This window comes from Engraulis encrasicolus, chromosome 7, assembly GCF_034702125.1.
Source record: "Engraulis encrasicolus isolate BLACKSEA-1 chromosome 7, IST_EnEncr_1.0, whole genome shotgun sequence".
NCBI lineage: Eukaryota > Metazoa > Chordata > Actinopteri > Clupeiformes > Engraulidae > Engraulis > Engraulis encrasicolus.
Window position 1 is genome coordinate 21,102,876 of NC_085863.1, and position 20,364 is coordinate 21,123,239.

The window sequence follows — 20,364 nt, forward strand, 5'->3', positions numbered from 1 at the left end:
GGGACGCACGCACGCACGCACGCACGCACACACACGTACGCACATACACACGCACGCACGCACACACACACACACACACACACACACACACACACACACACACACACACACACACACACACACACACACACACACACACACACACACACACACACACACACACACACACACACACACGTGTCGTTAGTTTGAGTCACGTGCACTCACACCGACAGATGTCAGCATGTATGGTCCCATAGGAGTCTCATAGGAGAGCATTCCTAGTATCTCACATCTGCTGTGTCCCCTCCAAAAGTCACCACAACATTACATTTTTTTACATCAATTTTGAAATCATTTATTTGACTTTTGACACCTCAGATTAAACATCTGAGGTGTCAAAAGTCAAATAAAACTATTCACGGTGTAAGTACTAGCTATATGTCACTTAGTGTCACCCTAGTCCCCCTCTGCAGTCCCACATAAAAAAGAATGGAAATCCCTTTGCCGCCTCCCATGTCCCCTACATTGGTGGCTGCACAATTCCCTGGGCAGTGGCTCAACTCTGTTGTGTCCTCTTCACCAGTGGATGCACATTCCCCCCCCAAACTATCCCCAAGTCTAAGCTATCGCCATAGCCACCATGCCCCATGTTGGCATACTGCTGAGTGCACCATTCCCTCTAAAAGCGAGCATCGCCGGTATTTCTCTGTCCTGTGACCCCTTTACCAGTTGCAGATTAAACTAGAAATGCACTCAGAGAGTGGAGACCTCAGCCAAGGAAGCTGTTTGGTAGAACATTTGATTATGTTACAGCCTATTTTTATATAAGTCTGCATTTTTTTTGTGGAGTTAGAAACTGGAATGTCAAAATTAGCCCTGTCCCGCAATTCAATTTGTGGTCATTAGAGGCGTCTATATTTGTAGGCAGTTTCATCCAAATCCGTTCATGCGTTTTTGACTTATCCTGCTGGCAAACAGACAAACAGACAGACAAACAAACAAACGGACAGACCGACAGACAGACAAACCAACGCGACGCAATGAAAACATAACCTCCTTGGCGGAGGTAACAAATAAACTAGGATTCTGATGCTTACATGTAGACAAGGTCGCTGCACTTCCCGCTGCACTGCTCCCTTGGGGCGCCATTGGGGGCTGCCTCCTTGCACGGGTGAGGCATAAATGCAATTTCGTTGTGTGCAGTCGTGTGCACTTGTGTGCTGTGGAGTGCTGTGTCACAAAGACAATGGGAGTTGGAGTTTCCCAGGTGGGCTTTCACTTTCCCTTTCAGAACCTCATGGTAGGGACACATAGGAGGCGAAGCGAAGAGAGGCGAAATCCAACCGTCATCAGGTCGTCGTGGCGAATCAAATGGAATGGAACAGTTATGTTGTTGATTTGATTGGGCTGCGGCAGGCGAATTCGCTCCTCATTTGCATAACATTAAACTTTCTTTAATAATTTCTCTTCGCTTCGCTCCTGTTCGCATGCTTTCGCTTGCCATCGCCTCTCTCATAGGAATGAATGGCAAAGTTTGCAAATTCACGTGTATGTGTCCCTACCGTCATACATCCCTCCTGTGTCTCCCTCCCCCCAGTGCCAGATCAACTCGGTGGCCGACAAGTTGTCGGTGGTGCGTGCCATGATCCAGAACCGGCAGGCGTGCCTGAGGAAGCTGGCGGACGTCCAGGTGAGTTGAAAAAAGGAACAGCAGACATGGGGCATGCTGCCCGAAACGTCACATAGCTTGGTGTGCAGACTTAATTTTCATTTTTCATCTAACTTCGATAGTTCTGCACCCAAAACTTTTTGAGATGGATGTGCATGTTTTGTCTTTGTTATACTTGGACGTCCAGGTGAGGCCCATACAGCCGGTGGCCCCGCGGCCGGAGAACCCCCCACGCTCCTCAACGTCATCCTGCCTCACACGCTCGCCCGTCTTCTCCCCAAAGCATGGTGAGGTGTGCACCAAACACACACACACATGCACACGCACATGCACACAATACTGGCCTCGCCCCGGAGAACCACACACACTCCTCCTCTACCTTCTCCTGTCTTACATGCTCACCTGTCTTCTCCCCCAAACACAGTGAGGATACACAAACACAGAGACACACATATTTTCATTCATACACAGAGATGTCTGTTCACCCCATATTCACCAGCCTTTTCATCCAAATACAATAAGGACCCTGAACACCACCGCAGTCAAGTCAAGTCAAGTGTACTTTATTGTCAAAAATCTATGTAACATGAGTTGGCACAGAAGTTTGAAATTGTGTTTGACCAGCCTCCAGTGTGCAGTTAAACTAAACATACATTTAAGACATTGACACAGTCAAGCAGCGAAGACACAGTTGTAGGGTACAGTCATGCAGTCAACACAGTTTGATTAACCTACGTACTCATGCTATACCTTTTCGGCAAAACACCATAAGATATCTGCTCTCCACACGTACCTATTTCAAACACCCACTTGTCTCTCCCGAAACACAAGGGTCCTGAACATCGCCATGTCCAACTGTCATTGTTTCATCCAACGGTGTTCATTAATATGCATGGACCCTAATAAATAAACCATCAAACATTTTTTAGGTCTTGTACCAGCTTCCTCCCCTAAACGCAGTGAGGTCCCTGTACACCCATACACACTTGTGCAAATATTTTCATCCAAAACACAGTGAATCATTCCACACAGTCTGATTTTGACACAGTTAAGCCTCCGCACCCTACACACGCATTTGAATAATCAACATTTTCTCATTCCAATATGATACTGAACAGCACTGAACAACATCTTGTCTAGCAGTCATGCACCAGTGTTCTCCTACAAACACAGTTAGGATTAGGGTTGCCAACTGTCCCGTGAAATACAAAATGGTCCCGTATTTAGAAACATTTAAATCAAAAAACATATAGACTGGGCAACACACGCACACACAAAGACTCATACACACACACACACACACACACACACACACACACACACACACACACACACACACACACACACACACACACACACACACACACACACACACACACACACACACACACACACACACACACACACACACACACACACACACACACACACTCACCAACAAGATGAAAGCCATTGCTTCTCGGTTTACTTTACTCCTTTCGTTTTGCCGCCAGGAGTCGACTTAAATTCCACCCTGAAGTTCTCCTTTGATCTCTCTTTGCCTGGGAAGAGAGGGTCGCGGAAAGGGACGAGCACAAAGAAGGTGAAGGCCGCTAAAGTAAAGCAGTTTGTTTAGTTGATTATAGTTATTATCATTATACAGCTATAGGGTATGGTTAGGAAAACTGCATAAAATACAGTGCTTGTGACAGAGCACACACATATGTACAGTATATTATTAATCTCTACTGCAATATTGATGGATGTCCCTTTGGCTTTTGATTGTTCACTTCAGTGTTTCAATGTAAAACATTTTTGCATAATGACCGCTGAAAAATTCTAATGACCGTTGTCTATGACTACAGGCCCAGGCTTTTGTGCTTCCTTCAGCAGTAGGCCTATCAACATTCAGCCAGAGAAACTGAACATACTCTTAGAATCTCTATTTCTGCAATGGCTTTAGCACTTGGACACGTTGATTCACAACCCTTAGGCACTCAATTTTGTCAGTGAACTATGTTCAGCACTGAAGACCTGGACAAAGCAACTATCTAAAATGGCATTTCAAAAAGTTTATAATTCTCTACTGTTCTTTATTTTTTTATCCATAAAGTAAGCCAGATACTATTCAGCGAGTTGGTCAAGTGTACGATTTAAGCTCCTTCAGAGTGAGTCAAGACCACCACTTTTTGCTGGGTTCCTCAGTCAGTTGGGTCTTATTCCACCAAAATATCCATTTCCTGTAACAGATTTATCCCTCAGATAATCCTCTGAATCCAGAATAGTTGTCTTGGCTGCTTCCTATTCCAAAGTACTCACCCTTTTCTATATTTTTTTCAGAACTTGTCTGGTTCGAGTTCTCCTCAGATTGAAGTCATGCATGAGTACGAGGAGAACAGGAACTTGTTGGAGAACAGGAACTCTGTGTCTGTGTCCTCGCTCAGTTCAGATGGAGAAGAGAAGGAGAATCCACTTCAAAAGAGACGGTCTGATGATCTCAACTAGTTTCAATTCATTTCACCTTTGTCTATTACGTAATTTCCCTCTCTGTCTGTTTTTCCTGTTATGTCTATCTTCATTTTTCTGCCCTCGACACTCATTTGATGTGCAGTAAGCACACATACTGTGCAAACGCAAATCTGTCTAATGGTTTCTATTTTTTGTCATTTTCTAGCCTCACTCTTTCTCACTTCTCTTCTTCTTACCTCTCCCTCAATCTCACACGCTCCCTCTCCACTTCACACACGCAAGCACACAGTCTCACACATACATTCAAACTATACAGATGGTGGTTCCATAACAGTCCATCCTTGTTGTGGTCTGGTGATGTATTGCAGGCATGTGATCAAGGAGCTGATAGACACTGAGAGGGTCTACGTGGAGGAGCTACTCTCTGTGCTGCTGGTTAGTCATGATCTCTCTCTCTCTCTCTCTCTCTCTCTCTCTCTCTCTCTCTCTCTCTCTCTCTCTCTCTCTCTCTCTCTCTCTCTCTCTCTCTCTCTCTCTCTCTCTCTCTCTCCCTCCCTCCCTGGTAAATTGGTAAATTGCGCGCAGGTAAATATTGACTCTCTCTAATCAAAAGCAGTAGAAGGGAAAGAGAAAGCATGCATGCAATACAACAACAGGCACTGTACTGCATTACATTACTCTATGCCTCTCTGTGCCCTTTATAATTACGCTCCATGCAAAACTACAATATTTCCCTAGAATTTCAAAAGACAGTAAGCACACTTTATACAGTATCAGTGTATTGTTTCAAATTTATTTTGCTTTACAGTTCTATATTCTTTTCACATGATCCTGGCAAGACAAGTGAAAAGGGGTGGTAGAGGGCGCATTTTGACTGAGTTGGCTATTTTTTCTATTTTGCAATGAGAAAACCTGTCAATAAATAGTTCATACTCTGAATGTATATCTAGTACAATTTCATCTGATCAATGTAATATAAAGTCGAAGTTACAACATTTCCCATCCAATCTAAACAACATTTCGCTTCAGAAAAGATCCTCAAGAGTGTACTAGTCAATTGACAACATGACAAATCGATTTGACTAGCTTGTCCATACACTATGACACAATGACTAACCATTCTGCTGGCACTGACACATTCATTGACACAAAAACTTGGTTTTGAAAGACAAACCAAGGGTTTTGAGCAAGAGACTTGGTTTTGCAGGTCATCCACGGTGTTTTGCCATTTGTTAAAGCTGTTGTGAGAATGAATATTATGTTTCGCAAATTGCGAGAGAAATTCGAGAAATGTACAAAACCAATTGAGAAATACTGTAATGGAATTTTGAAGGTGGTTGTGACTGACATGTGACTGTACTTCACACTCTGCCTGTGTGTGTGTGTGTGTGTGTGTGTGTGTGTGTGTGTGTGTGTGTGTGTGTGTGTGTGTGTGTGTGTGTGTGTGTGTGTGTGTGTGTGTGTGTGTGTGTGTGTGTGTGTGTGTGTGTGTGTGTGTGTCTACAGGGCTACAGGGCGGAAATGGACAACCCAAACCTGTCCACCCCTCTACCTGCAGTCCTAAAGAACAAGAAAGACGTGCTGTTTGGAAACATGTCAGAGATCTACAATTTCCATAGCCGGTAAGTAATACACACACACACACACACACACACACACACACACACACACACACACACACACACACACACACACAAACACACACACACACACACACACACACACACACACACAAACACACACACACACACACACACACACACACACACACACACACACACACACACACACACACACACACACGTTCGCTCACATAGCTGCACATGCACACGCACATGTATACATACACACATCTCCAAAAATAGTAAGGCTGAATGTTTTATTTTCACAAAATGTGAATACGTTTTTTTTCATTTGGATCAAAATCTATTTCTTGTCTTTAGAATTTTCCTCCAAGATCTAGAGAGCTGTCTGGAATGCCCAGAGAAAGTTGGAGCCTGTTTCTTGGAGAGGGTGAGGACTGTTCTTTTCCGAAATGTTCATATAAATTGTATTTTTTGACAAAAATCGTCAGAATTGATCTTTGCATATTGCTAATTGAACAACAGAGAGACCAACAGATAGACATAGATAGATAGATAGATAGATAGATAGATAGATAGATAGATAGATAGATAGATAGATAGATAGATAGATAGATAGATAGATAGATAGATAGATAGATAGATAGATAGATAGATAGATAGATAGATAGATAGATAGATAGATAGATAGATACTGTAGATAGAGGTGTAATCCTTGACTCTGATCTGAGCTTTGGGCCCCACTCTGTAAAAGTTTGCCTACTTCTGTCTCAGAAACATTTCTAAAGTACTATTGTGTGCTATACATATAAATTATTTTGCATTAATTTATATTATACATAGATAGAGAGATAACACACTACCCCTTCTCCTCTGCAAACGGCATGATGACCAATGTCATATTACAGCTAGTAAAACTAAACAAAGCTATATCTGACAGAAGTGTGCAAACGCGCTGACTTTAATGACGCTTGTCTTTTCAGACGGAGAACTTCAAAGTCTATGAGCGCTACTGTCAGAACAAGCCTCGCTCTGAGTCACTGTGGAGGCAGTGTGCGGACTCTGCCTTCTTCCAGGTAATGGCAGGCATTCAGCCCACAGGTTACACAGAGTGGGACCTAATGGGGGATCACATTTGACACACTGCTATCCTGGGTTATGATGATGACAAAGAGTACAAAAATAAACAGTATTTTATGTAACTGATAGAGGGCTTCCCATGTACTATGAAAACGTATGCTGTCTCTTACAAATAGCTGGTGAAGGGGACAGTGCTTCCTGTTTCTAGTGTATGGGAATCTATTGTACATATATGGACCTCCTTTTGGAGCTTCACCATGTTTCACCCTTTCACACAAGCTCAAAAATAAGTCCAGTTATTGCTTCCTACAACTAAGGTCTTTTGATAATATGACTTCGATGAAATTCTTTACACAATATTTTCTATTTGACTAGTATGTGTGTTTTGCTAGGGCATGTATGGTACAGTGGCAGTAAGAAGTATTTGTTCCCTTGCTGATTTTGTTGGTTTGCCTACTAGTAAATACATGTTTTAAATGGTATATACATAGTACATACATTTCAATGTATTCTAACATGGAGACAGAATATCAAAAAGAAAATACAGAAAATAACTTATTAATAAAGAATATATATTACGGTAATTGATTTATATTTCATTGACAGAAATAAGTATTTGATCCCCTACCAACCATTAAGAGCTCATGTCGATAAGCACTTCCAATCTACTTGTCATCTGAATGAAAGGCACCTGCAAATAGTCACCTGCATAAAAGACATATTGAATCAGTAATCTGTAGTTCTGACTGTAGTTAGAATACACCTACCATTAAAATTCTAAACTGGTCAAACTGGTTAGTGGATAAACCAACAAAATCAGTCATGGATCAAATACTTATTACTACCACTGTATATCACCCTATTCTGTTTCCTTTGATAATGTTGTTGGATGCTTTTTTCATGCAGGAATGTCAGAAGAAACTTGACCATAAATTGAGATTAGACTCCTACCTTCTAAAACCTGTCCAGCGGCTGACCAAATACCAGCTTTTACTTAAGGTACAGTGGCTTTTTAAGTTTGTCTTCAAAATGTACTTTTTTTCAATGAACAGCCATGAAAAGTCAATAATGGTGTGTAAACAATTGAACAACAATGTTGACAAAGGCTCCTCACAAATAAATGTATTACACAAATGCTCAAAAGCCAACTAGTAGCCCCGTAGTGCACACCAGTCCACCAGTGGAAGTCATTGAAAAGTGAACTACCATAGTACTACACTACCGTGACATAACACAGGGTCTTTAGTAATGCACTAAGACTTGGTCATGGCGATTCTGGTGACAGCACATGTATAATGTAGTGCCTTAACAGGCTAATGAAAGAAGTTAACCCTCAACAAAATAAAAGAAGTAAGTCCCATAGCTTGGTCTGTCAGCCTTTTGAGGTCATGGCTCATTCTGATAGATGTTTTTTTTTTTGTGAACACAGTGTTGTGAGGAGGGGCAGCCAACCATGTGAGCTAATTTTTTGACCGACAGCAGTTTCCAACAATCAGAGGTTGAGTTGTGTGCAGCTAGTTTCGCGCAGCCAGGGGAAAACAAAAATTCAGAACCCATGTATACATGTCTCACAGTGAGTGGTAGCCACAGTAAATATGTTCTTGGTCCTCTATGCAAAACACATTGAGCAGCCTTATGGTATCCAAAGTCCCTTGCCTTGCCATCCGTTCTTCTCTCTGTCTTTGGCATGATGATATATAACCCTCTCTCCATTCTGTACACAGTGAGTGTGGGTAGTTATGTGTACCCTTGGCCTTCAGTGTGTTTTTACTCTGTTGTTTTTGGCTGGTTCAGGAGCTGCTGAAGCACAGTGCCAACTCTGATCACGCCAGCGAACTGCAGGGGGCGCTAAATGCCATGCTGGACCTCCTCAAAGCTGTCAACGACTCCATGCACCAGATCGCCATCACAGGATATGAGGTACTGACAATAAGACAGACAAGGGATATGAGGTAATGGCAATACGGCAGTAAGACAAGGTTGACTGAGTCCACCAAGAATGTCCCTTTTGTTACTTGGTAAATCTATGTACAATAGACTGATTTGTTGTGGACTTGAGACAGATATTATCAAATTTTAGCATAATCTGTACAGTTACTAACTGTGCAAGTGTATCATGAACAGTTACAGTATCACATTGGACACTTTCAAAGCCAATGACAACAGCGGTGCTGCACTATTACACATTATTGTGACTTTGGTGTCTTGTACGGTATTGTCTTTCTTTTGCCTATCAGCCTCTCCAGTCCTTAATCTGTGGGCCTACTTTTTACTGTTCTGTAGCTGGAATAATTCCCCTCCTTTCTCTGAAAAATTGAGCAGCGATGAAAAAGAAGGCTTTGCTTATGTGCCATCAAAATCAGTGGCCATCCTGTCTATGTGAGTCTTGCCAGACCAAGCTTTGCCTTCAAGCCAAGCGACGACACTGTAGGACGTTATGCTGTTCTCTAACCACCACCATCCCTTCCCTTTTCTGTCCCTCTAGTGATCCCACTTCTCATAACTTCCTGTCTATGAGAGGCTTGCCAGAGCAGGCTTGGTACGACAGGTTGGCAGGCTGGGATATGCTGACATCCTCTTCTCTCTCCTTTCTCTCCTTACTTTCCCTCTACATCTTCCCTCTCCTCACTCTCCCTCCCTGCTCTCTATCTCCCCTCCCTCTCTCCCCATCCTCCTCCCCATCCTCCTCCCCATCCTTTGTCTTTCCCTCCTTCTCTGCACCCTCCCATCCCCTCTCTTTCCAACTTGCCTCCCTCACCTCTCCCTCCCTTCTCCCTGTCTCCATCCCCTCACCTCCACCCCCCCCCCCCCCCCCTGTCCCCTTGTGCCCCATGGAGAGCTCAGTGAGCCGGGCCGTGAGGTGATACAGGGCTCCTTCCGGATTGGCAAGTTGGCAGACTAGGTCATACATGTACTGATATCCTGTTCTCTCCCCTTCTCCTCCCTCCCCTCTCCTACACCTCCCCCTCTCCCCCTCCCTTCTTTCCCTCCCTTCCTATTCCCTCTCCATCCCCATTTTTTCCATATCATCCATCTCCGCCCTCCATTCGGCTCTCCTTCTCCTGTCCCTCCCTCCCTCACCTCCCCCTCTTTCCCCCTCCCTTCTCTCCTTTTCTCCCCCTCATTCCTATTCCCTCTCCCTCCTCACTTCCCTCCTTCTCTGCCTCCCTTAATATTCCCTCTCCATCCCCATTTTCTCCACCCTCGCTCCCCTCCCCTCTCCTTCTCCTATTACCCCCTCACCTCCCCCTCTTTCACTCTACCTTTCCTCCTTCTCTCCCTTCATTCCTATTCCCTCTCCATCCCCTCCATCTCCATCCCCCGCCCCTCGCTCTGTGCCCCCGTGACCCAGGGCGAGCTGAGCGAGCTGGGCCGCGTGGTGATGCAGGGCTCCTTCAACGTGTGGATCAGCCACAAGAAGGCGTCCACGCGCATGAAGGACCTGGCGCGCTTCAAGCCCATGCAGCGGCACCTGTTCCTGCACGAGCACGCGCTGCTCTTCTGCAAGAAGCGCGAGGAGAACGGGGAGGGCAACGAGCGCACCTCCTCCTACAGCTTCAAACACTGCCTACGGGTGCGGTATTACTTTTTTATTACTTTATGTATTTTTTTGAGCCTTTTTGGCCTTTATTATTATAGGACAGTGTGAGAGTAGACAGGAAACGACTGGGAGAGAGAGATGGGGCTGGGCTGGGAAATGACAACGGCCGGATTCGAACCGGGGTCCCTGTGTGCAAGCAAAGAGAGTAGAGTAATGATTTATTGATCCCAGGGGGAAATTAAGCTGTCAAGTAGCATACACACATACATAAATGAAGACATTGCCCACGAGACATTACACACATACTTAGACATAAAATAACCATATATAGCTCACTATTACATACATTTAGCCAAGGCATCTCTCTCTCTCACACTCACACTCACACACACACACACACACACACACACACACACACACACACACACACACACACACACACACACACACACACACACACACACACACATACATACACACTCACACGGTAGGGCACTAGGTTATTATGCCGGCGACCCGGGTTCGATTCCGGCCCGTATCATTTTGCCTGTCCTCCCCCGTCTCTCTCTCCCCAGTTGTTTCCTGTTCCTCTCTCACTGTTCTATCACAAATAAAGAAAAAAAGGCACATCGTTATAAATTTGCTGTTACCATAATGGCAGTTACCAAGTCTTAGTGCATTACTAAAGGCCCTGTGTTATGTCATAGTAGTGTAGTACTTTGGTGGTTAGCTTTTCAATGACTATTACATTGCTCCACTTAATTCAGGTACAGTGTATACTTTGGTAGTTAACTTTTCAATGACTATTACATCGTTGCACTGCTGGAATGGTGTGCATTATGGAGCTACTAGTAATACAGTACATAGCCTATTATTATTATTATTATTATTACATATTACATTACAATTAGTTGATCTTTTTTCCCAAAGTGATTTACTGTTATTTTGTAAGTACAGGGTATTGTTTACAGTCCCTGGAGCAATGTGCAGTTACCATTGACAGTAAATAGAATGGACGCCAAATCGACGCTATTTGCCATTCAACGCTTTTTAGCCAGATTTGGGAACATTCCAACTTACATTCCACCTTAGCAACGCCAAACGCAGGTGCTGATTGGACAACAACAAGACTTCTAACGGTCAATCAAACCATGTTCTGATGCTCATTGGTCAATTTAACTTTTAATATCTCTCTAAAATAAAACATCACCACAAAAAATCACCACCCTGGTAAGTTGGAGAGCAAGGGGACCTACTAGTTGAGCGAAAAATGATCCCCCTGGAGTGGCATTTAAGGGAGATACAGGGTTTTATGTCTCTCATAGGAATGAATGGGATTTGGCCATTTTTTGGTCTTTTTGGGTCCAACCTTGGCTCCAACTTGGCTTCAACAATGAAATAGAATTTTGGCCTCCATTCTATTTACTCTCAATGGCAGTTACAGTAGGCACCTTGCTTAATGGCACTTCAGCCATGGAATGAGGTAGAGGGTGGAAGGGTGGGATTCAAACCTGCAACCCTCTGATCCGAAGCCCATCTCCTTAACTGCTATACCACTGCAGCTTCTAACACTGCCTTTGGGTGCAGCATTATCAATAGGCTACCACTATACCGCTTTTAGCACTGCCTACGTGTGCAGTTTTATTACCATTACTACTAATACCACTACTACTATTCCTACTATCTCCGCTGGTATTCCTACTGTACAGCTTTAAGCACTTGTTCACTACTACTACTGCTACTACCACTACTACCACTACTACTACTACTAAACACCCGGGTGAACTACTACTACTGTACTACTACTACTACTATCTACTACTACTATTCTACAGCTTCAAACACTGCCTATGCGCACAGTATAAGTATTACTACAAATACTGCTGCTACAAATACTATTACTAGTACTGATGCTATTCCTACTGCTTCAAACACTACCTATAGGTGCAGTATTAATACTGATGCTACAATAACTCCTACAACTTGACACACTGCATATGAGTGCAGCATTATGAATAATACTACTATACTTACTGCTATTCCTACAGCTACAAACACTGCTTATGGATGCATTATTTACTGTTAGACATTACTCATACCACCACTACTACTACTACTATTACTACTACCACTACTACTATTACTACTATTACTACCACTACTACTACTACCATTACTACTACTGTTATGCCGATCACACATAATTTACAGATTAGTTTATGTATAGGTGAACCAGTATTGATAAGCCGCCACATTGAACTGATCTGGATGCTTTTATGTCATTTGTGCAGATGAATTCAGTGGGCATCACGGAAAACATCAAAGGAGACAACAAGAAGTTTGAGCTGTGGTACAGTGGCAGAGAGGAGGTTTACTTAATCCAGGTACAGTCCACTTAATCCAGGTACAGTATACTTAATCCAGATACAGTGCACTTAATCCAGGTGCAGTGGCAGGTAGGAGGTCTACTTAATCCAGGTACAGTGTACTTAATCCAGGTACAGTGTACTTAATACAGATACAGTGGGAATTACAGCAGGAACGAAGTCTATTTAATCCAGTTAGCCGGATCAAATACTGGAGGGGATTAATAACTACTTTATGGATGTGCATTATGTGACGTATGTTTACCTTCCTTACATGTATTATACTGTAGGTGTTTTAAGTATTATATGTATTTTATATTGTGTATGTATTTATATACCTTGGACTGTACCATTATGTCAGGCTAAGACAAGGGCAAGGGCCTGTGTCAAACTAGCTGACTCATCCCCTGTCTACCGCCTGACTCATGTTCGTATTCAGAGGATATTAATGACTAATTAATGGACATGATTATTTATTTAAACATTATCTAACATGTTATAAAATATGATTAATGGGTGCTATTAGTGCATGGGGACCACTCTAATAATACACAAGTAATAATAACTATTGACCATTAACCACTGATAAACATTTTGTATCCTATGATACAATATTACACAGTGCATCTCATGTTGCCCACAGCGAGAATAGTATAAGTGTCTATAAGAACTTGTCGTAGATATTCCCCTATTGGAGGCAGCCCTGTTCCTCTCTCATCCTTTACTGTAGAGTCTCCAACCATCTGTGAGACGTGTTATAATAGCTGTTATAGGCTGAAGGTGACAGCTGTTGTGTGTTTGTGTGTGTGTGTGTGTGTGGTGCGTGCGTGCGTGTGTGTGTGTGCATGTGCATGTATTGTATGTGTGTGCGTGCGTGCGTGTGTGTGTGGGTGTGTATGTGTGTATTGTATGTGCGTGCATGTCTGTGTGTTTCCAGGCTCCATCCATGGAGGTGAAGGTGGCCTGGGTGACAGAGATCCGGAAGGTTCTGGCCAGTCAGAGACTAGCTCAAGGTTCCTACTTTGTGGCTCATTGTCTGTCAATGTCCACATTGGGTGTGTTCTGTGGGCTTGCTCCACAATTTTTTTTTCATTCGATGAAAAAAAAATTCAGATTAATTTTTTAGGCGCGTGGCATGTCGTACTACATTACTGAGGCTCCCAGTGAAGCCTTGCATGCAGGTTCTGCTAAGTGACTTCCTCTCTCACTCTCTCTCTCGCTCTACTTTTGTCTGTTGACCGACTTTTGGTTTTGGTTGTCATTTTCGTTAATAATAATAATACAAAAAGAGAATACGGTAATGTCACATGGATGTTGTTGTTGCTGTTGTTGCCTTAGTGGTGGGCCCTATTCATGGTCTCTCTGTTCCTTCCTCTCTCCTTCTTCCTCTCTCTCCTTCCCTCTCCTCTCTCTTCCTCCTTCTCTCCTTTTTCCTCTCTCTCTTGTTTCTTCCTTCCTCCTCTGTTCCTGGCTCCCTCAGATGAAAGTCATACATGCGTGGTGGCAGAAGGGGTAGTCGACAGGTGATTTCCCCTCTTCTCTCCCCCTCCCCCATCCCCTCTTCCTTGTGTTCTACGTGCTCCTCTTCCTCCTCCACCTCTTATCTCCTTCCCCTTTTCCTCCCTCCTCTCCTCTTCTTAATCTACCTCCTCCTTTACTTCATCCCTCTTTCTTCTTCTTTTCTTCCTTTTTGCCCTTCTCTCCTCCTCTTTCTCTTCCTTTCTCTATATTTTCTCCTCCTCTTTCTCCTCCTCCTCCTCCTTTTCCTCTGTGCTTCCCTTCCTGCTCTCTCCTCCTTCTACTTCTTCTCCACCTCCTCCTCCACTACCATCTCCTCCTTTTCTCCCTTGTCTTCGGCTCTTCTTCCTGATCCTCTCCTCCTCCTCCTTCATCTTACTCCTCCTCTTCATTGTCCTCTATCCTCTTACACTCCTCCTCCTCTCTCCTCTTCTCCTCTTCCTCCCATCCGCTCATCATCTTCTTCTTTCTCCTCCTCTTCCTCCTCCACTACCATATCTTCTTCCGCCCCCCCCTCCTCTTTTCCTCTTCCTTCTCCCCTTTCCTCCCCAGCCTCTCCTCCTCTTCCTCCTCCTCCTCCTCCTCCTCCAGCTCCACTATCGTATCCTCTTTCTTTGCTCCACCTCTTCTCTCTTCTCCTCTTCCTCCTTCCCTTTTCTCCCCATCCTCTTCTCCTCCTCCTCCTCCTCCTCCTCCTTCCCCCTTCCCCTCCCTCGTCTCAGCCTGTCTGCTCCTGCATGATCCAGTGTTGGTGTTGGCTCACGTGCCGCATGCTGACAGCAGGCCATTCTGGCCACCAGTATTTCCTCTTGCATTCATCCTCCTCAGCAGACTATGCACACACAGCAATGGAAGCACTACTGCGTATCTAAGCCTGTCAATGTACTGTCACAGTACCCTTTTGCAGGGCAATAATCCACTTTCTAAGGTGTAATATGGCATAATGAAGAATATTTTGCTATCCTTTTATCTGGGAAAAGGCGTTTTTGTACCAGGAGGTTTCAATTTGTACCTTTCTGAATCTGAAGACTGCTGTCATTTGCTTCCCTCATTCATCTATGTTTTATGTGGGATTCAGCAACCACTTAAAGGGGTATGCCACTATTTTGGGGCTTAATACTGTTAAAATCGTTGGCTGGGGTAATCCGTGGATCCGTGTAGCAATGCTACACGGATCCATTGACTTTCACTAGCTTAGCGACATATTCCCTCTTTTAACTTGTCTTAAAGCAAGACAACGCTTAACATGAAAAATAAGACACTTTACCACCTTTATAAACCCCAGCCAACGATTTTAACTGTATTAAGCCCCAAAATAGTGGCATACCCCTTTAACAACTGTGAGAATCACAAGGCGATAATGTGAGCGTGTTTCCCCCACTGCTCAAGTTCAGAATTTTGTACCCCACAGATCACTAAATTGCAGAAATACTACATGATATTACTACATGATATGACAGACAGAAGGCACACAGTTGCTCTGCTTAAAGGTACTGCAGGTGGGACAAGCAGTTCTTCCATTTCTCGGTGTGTCTAGCATACAGTACCTTCTCCAGTGCACCATGTCATCACTGGCTTGCAAAATGTATTTGTTCCTAAACGGTACAGAGCTGGTGTGATTGTTATTTGGTTAGGAAGAAGGCTGTTTTTTGGCAGCTGCCCTTGCTGCATGTTATTGAAATAATCAAGAGGGGATATGATGGGAACACAAAAGATATGAACTATAGATATCTAAGTGCTATCGCAGTATGCTTTAATTGAGTGGTGTAAGGTAAACACTGTGAGATGTGTGGCAAAATCTTTAAATGTTTTTTTTTGGGAAAAAAGTTTCTATATGACTTAGTGCTAAGAGATAGGCAGGTCTTACCCAATGTTCCATTTTAATTATTCATATCTTTTGTATCAGTTTACACATTTCATTTGGTGACTTTGTCACAAGTTATCAAGCTGTTGGCAGCAAAGATTAGCTCTGTGTGCAAGGCTATCATTTCTTTGTCTGGAATACAAGGCCAAATAAGGTTACCCAGTTGTAGAGAGCCGAGGTCTCTTTCATCGTTTATCTGGGTTTTGATGTCCGTTGTCCACTGTCCAATGTATTTTAGAGGAGCATCTTATTGCTCAGGGGCAAGGAGTCCAGGTCAAGCGTGCAGTGCAGTGGGATTTAGTGACGACAAAGAGGACACCATTTATTTTTAACATGGCATGTGGGGTCAGCGTCTTTGGGTCATGTATAAAAGAAATGCTGTGAGGAGAAATGCTTTTGGATAGATTTTGACTCGTTTTTATAACAGAGAAGGAAAATGAATATTCGAGACCTGTCTTGCATATAAACAGTATTGTGATTAGGCAATTTGGCGAATTTTAGTTCATTCGCTTGTGGTATGAGAGTAAGAGACTCATTGACTGACCTTCAAAAAAAAGTTTAGTTGATGTCGTGTCCTAATTTTGTTGTGTACTCCTCATGGGGCAGGTAAATGCCATGCTTCTGTGTGCTCATGCATGCGATAACTGTACTGCTGCGGTACAACTGAATTTAAAGCATATCCAGTTCATTTGCTGATGCTACCTTTAATAGTGGCCAGCTTCACAGTCTGTCAAAGATTGACTGAAATGTGACGTGTTTGTTGACAAGATGTGTCTGTGTTGTAGTTGCATTGCCTCATTGTTGCTGTTTTGATTTAAGTTGCTCTCCATCAGCTATTGTGTCAGCTTCCCCAAGCAGATTGTGATATTTACACCAGTGCTTTACAGTACATACACAGGCTTATATTATACATGTAAGTCAGTAATATAGGGTACAGTATACTCAAAAAACGTATGATACAACTGTTGCACAAGGACTGTTTCATTTGTATACCTTTGTCACACCACTTGAAATTACAGCATAATTTGGGCCTATACTACGAAGCCGGTTCAGGATAAGTTAAAGTTAAGTTAAGAGGTAAATCATCTAATACAAGAGCTTTCTTACAGTATTTCTCAATTGGTTTTGTACATTTCTCGAATCTCTCTCGCAATTTGCAAAACATAATATTCATTCTCAAAACAGCCTTAAGAAATGGCAAAACACTGTGGATAACCTGCAAAACCGAGTCTCTTACTCAAAACCCTTATTTGTCTTTCAAAAACCAAGTTTTTGTGTCAATGAACGTATCAACGCCAGCAGAATGGTTAGTCATTGTGTCATAGTGTATTGACAAGCTAGTCAAATCAATTTCTCATGTTGTCAATTGAATAGTACACTCTTGAGGATCTTTTCTGAAGCGGAATGTTGTTTAGATTGGATGGGAAATGTTGTAAGTTCGGTTTTATATTACATTGATCACATAAGATTGAGATAGTTTCATGCATTCAGTGACAAAGCTTTTTGAGTGATATGACAAATGCAATTGATAATGGACGAAATCACTGAGAATTGTACACAGCCATGGCATGGTGGACGGACGAGAGCATTTGCTATATGCCGAAAACAATGAGAAACTGATTTGACCTTGTGCACAGGTAACACCAGGAAGTCACAATTGAACAAAGACTTTTGAGAATCATTATTCTGTTGTGAGAAATGTACAAAACCAATTGAGAAAAACTGTAAGAAACTTAGGACTCCAGGCTCTTCTATTAGATGATTTACCTCTTAACTTAACCTTAACTTGTCCTGAACCAGCTTTGTAGTATGCCCCCCTTACACACCACATGATTAAAGAGCATGAGGTGTCGGTGCATTAGCATTTGATGTTTCTCTCAACCCCATGCTAACGTAAATGTGCATTAACTTCATTTTAGTATCTCTCAACCTCATTTATTGTTAGTTAAGTGCAGATCTTTTTTTAAAGTACTACCACTAGGTTCCATGCTTGTTTTCATGACTGGTGTTTTGGTGTTGTGTGTTTTTCTTTTGTTGTTTGTGTTTTTTTGTTTTTGTTGTGTTCTACCCACTTCCTATACCACCACCACCACCGGTGGCCATCATCACCCTCTCCTCCACACCTCGTCCAATCGGGTGTGGGCCTTGTTACGGGCGGGCGTTTGGGGTGTGCCGGGCCGGCCGGCCGCTGCAGTCTGGCACGTGTGTCCGTGTGCATGCCCTGGAGCCCCACCCAGATCGCCGGCTGCTCAGCTTGTTTTGATGTCCTTCCTCACAGCAAGCTGCAGGGGGCCTCGCTGAGCTCCGAGGAGACCGAGTCGGGCCGCACCAGCCCGGTTCTGACGGACCCCGTCATCTTCTCTCCGCGCCGTCGCCAGCAGAATCGTCGCAGTGAGTCTTTGTTCGGAACACCACCAGGGGCCCTGGGCTGGCCGGTGCCGCTAGGCTAGTGGCTCTGTGTGTGTGTTCCATCCCCACGGTCTCAGCAGCGGGTCGCATTGCATTGGAGGGAATGGGAGCGCTGCTGTGTGACACTACTGTGTGCTCTAGTGTTCTAATATGGGTGCATGCTGTGCTGTGCTGCTGAGATTGTCTGTAGAGAGCCTGGGCCACTGATTACTGAATATTTACTGAATAACACTGTATAACATAATGACTGATTACTGAATATTCACATTATTGTCTGATTGATATACACAACCAACTATCCAAAGAAAAATGTACAAGTTTTCAGTGGGTAGACATCACAGTCCCTATGTTTGGTAGTCTGTCCCTGGAAGAAAAAAAAGAAAACCCAATTTGTTCATGATTCTTGTTGCTAAACACCACTTACTTGAAATTGAAACGATAATTACCACCAACGTGGGAAGATCACTGTTCATCCTTTCATGGAAATTGCCCACCTGCTTTCTTTTTTCAGGGAAGATACCCTTACTAAGGGCATTTTCACACTTGTTCCCTTTCAGCCATTTAAGTGAACTCGGTGTACTTCTTGGCCCACTTGCAGAGGACTGAGTTCGGTTCACTTAAAGGGGACTCTATGTGAAAACACCTTTGATCAGCTGTACCAGAGAGAGTAGAGAGAGAGAGGTTCCATTGGCCCATTGTTTCCTGGTTCTATTATTGGGGGGGAAATCCCCCTTTAGGCAGACCTAGGCAGACCTGAGGACTGTTCTATTCAATGCTAGCAGCATTATGACACGCCCCTTTAGGCAGACCGGAACCTGGTCACATTAGGTGCCCATAGAAACCTATTATGTTGGCATATCTCTATACTTAAAGAATCTCTGGCTGTACTCTTTATGTATCTATACTGGTTGTTTTGTATTGTGAGTGAGAGAAGACTCTAGCGTGTCCTGATTGCGCTGTTGCAGGCTGGCCCGGTACCTCCAACTCCGTGGATATCTGTGAGGGCCTAGAGGACTGGACCACTGACCTGTCCAACCTGTCAGAGTCCGATGAGGAGGAGGAGGCCAACGCACTGGTGAGCACAGTTGTGGAGGACTGTGTCTCTAATGAAAAATAAAATTGCAATACCTAATACTAGGTTGTTTTTCCAGGATTGCAGTATGTTTGAAATATAATAGTGTCCATACTACTACTACTATTACTACAACTGTACTACTATTACTATTACTATTACTATTGCTACTACTACTATTACTATTACTACTACTACTACTACTACTACTACTACAACTGTACAGTATGTTCCAAATATTGCATTACAGTACTTTGAGATTCTTTTTTTGCAGTTTGTGCAATATTTTAGTATCCAAACTACTGCATTCACTGCCTAAAATACAACAGTAGTACTATGGTAAACCTGCCGTTTTCATAACAGTGTAACCCTATTTTTACAACAGATTTTCTGTATAAATGTATGACATTCACAGCAACTGATATTCTTTAGCCTGGTAAAGTAGCCCCCTCATCCAGTGCCTCATTTCATTTTGTGTCGAGGGTTTTTACTGCTGTTCCAATCAGAAGAAGTGTTTGTGATTGACGGTGGCATGAACTGTGGGCTACATTTGAATCATGATGCATAGACAGACTTAGTGGCAGACTAATAACATATATCACTCATGCCCAGCCTCGATACTTTTTGCAAATTGATATGCGCAATTCTCTTGCCAATCCACACAAACTTTTAATATAATTGAAAATATGCGGTTTGAGACGAGTAGGCCAACATGCCTTTGAAATGTGTTTTCAAAGTATTGAAAACTGTGCTACATTTTTTGGTGGAGTGAGAACCTCTTTTTCATTTTGGGTGAGCTGTTAGTTGACTTTGTGTGCAGAGTTTTGGGGTG

The 20,364-nt window shown here is 43.2% G+C and overlaps 1 protein-coding gene across 1 annotated transcript in view; it reads left to right on the forward strand.

Annotated features, from left to right (window-relative positions):
• Window positions 1–20,364, forward strand: part of LOC134451748 (proto-oncogene DBL) — a 41,661-nt gene that overhangs the window by 17,865 nt on the left and 3,432 nt on the right. Inside the window, exons 10-25 of the mRNA XM_063202147.1 lie at window positions 1,580–1,672; window positions 1,839–1,938; window positions 3,145–3,233; window positions 3,998–4,116; window positions 4,468–4,534; window positions 5,606–5,721; window positions 6,043–6,112; window positions 6,666–6,758; window positions 7,669–7,761; window positions 8,557–8,682; window positions 10,115–10,336; window positions 12,595–12,687; window positions 13,607–13,682; window positions 14,150–14,192; window positions 18,246–18,442; window positions 19,426–19,535. Of these exons, the coding sequence (XP_063058217.1) occupies window positions 1,580–1,672; window positions 1,839–1,938; window positions 3,145–3,233; window positions 3,998–4,116; window positions 4,468–4,534; window positions 5,606–5,721; window positions 6,043–6,112; window positions 6,666–6,758; window positions 7,669–7,761; window positions 8,557–8,682; window positions 10,115–10,336; window positions 12,595–12,687; window positions 13,607–13,682; window positions 14,150–14,192; window positions 18,246–18,442; window positions 19,426–19,535 (1,707 nt within the window). The remainder of the gene's footprint in view (window positions 1–1,579; window positions 1,673–1,838; window positions 1,939–3,144; window positions 3,234–3,997; window positions 4,117–4,467; window positions 4,535–5,605; window positions 5,722–6,042; window positions 6,113–6,665; window positions 6,759–7,668; window positions 7,762–8,556; window positions 8,683–10,114; window positions 10,337–12,594; window positions 12,688–13,606; window positions 13,683–14,149; window positions 14,193–18,245; window positions 18,443–19,425; window positions 19,536–20,364) is intronic.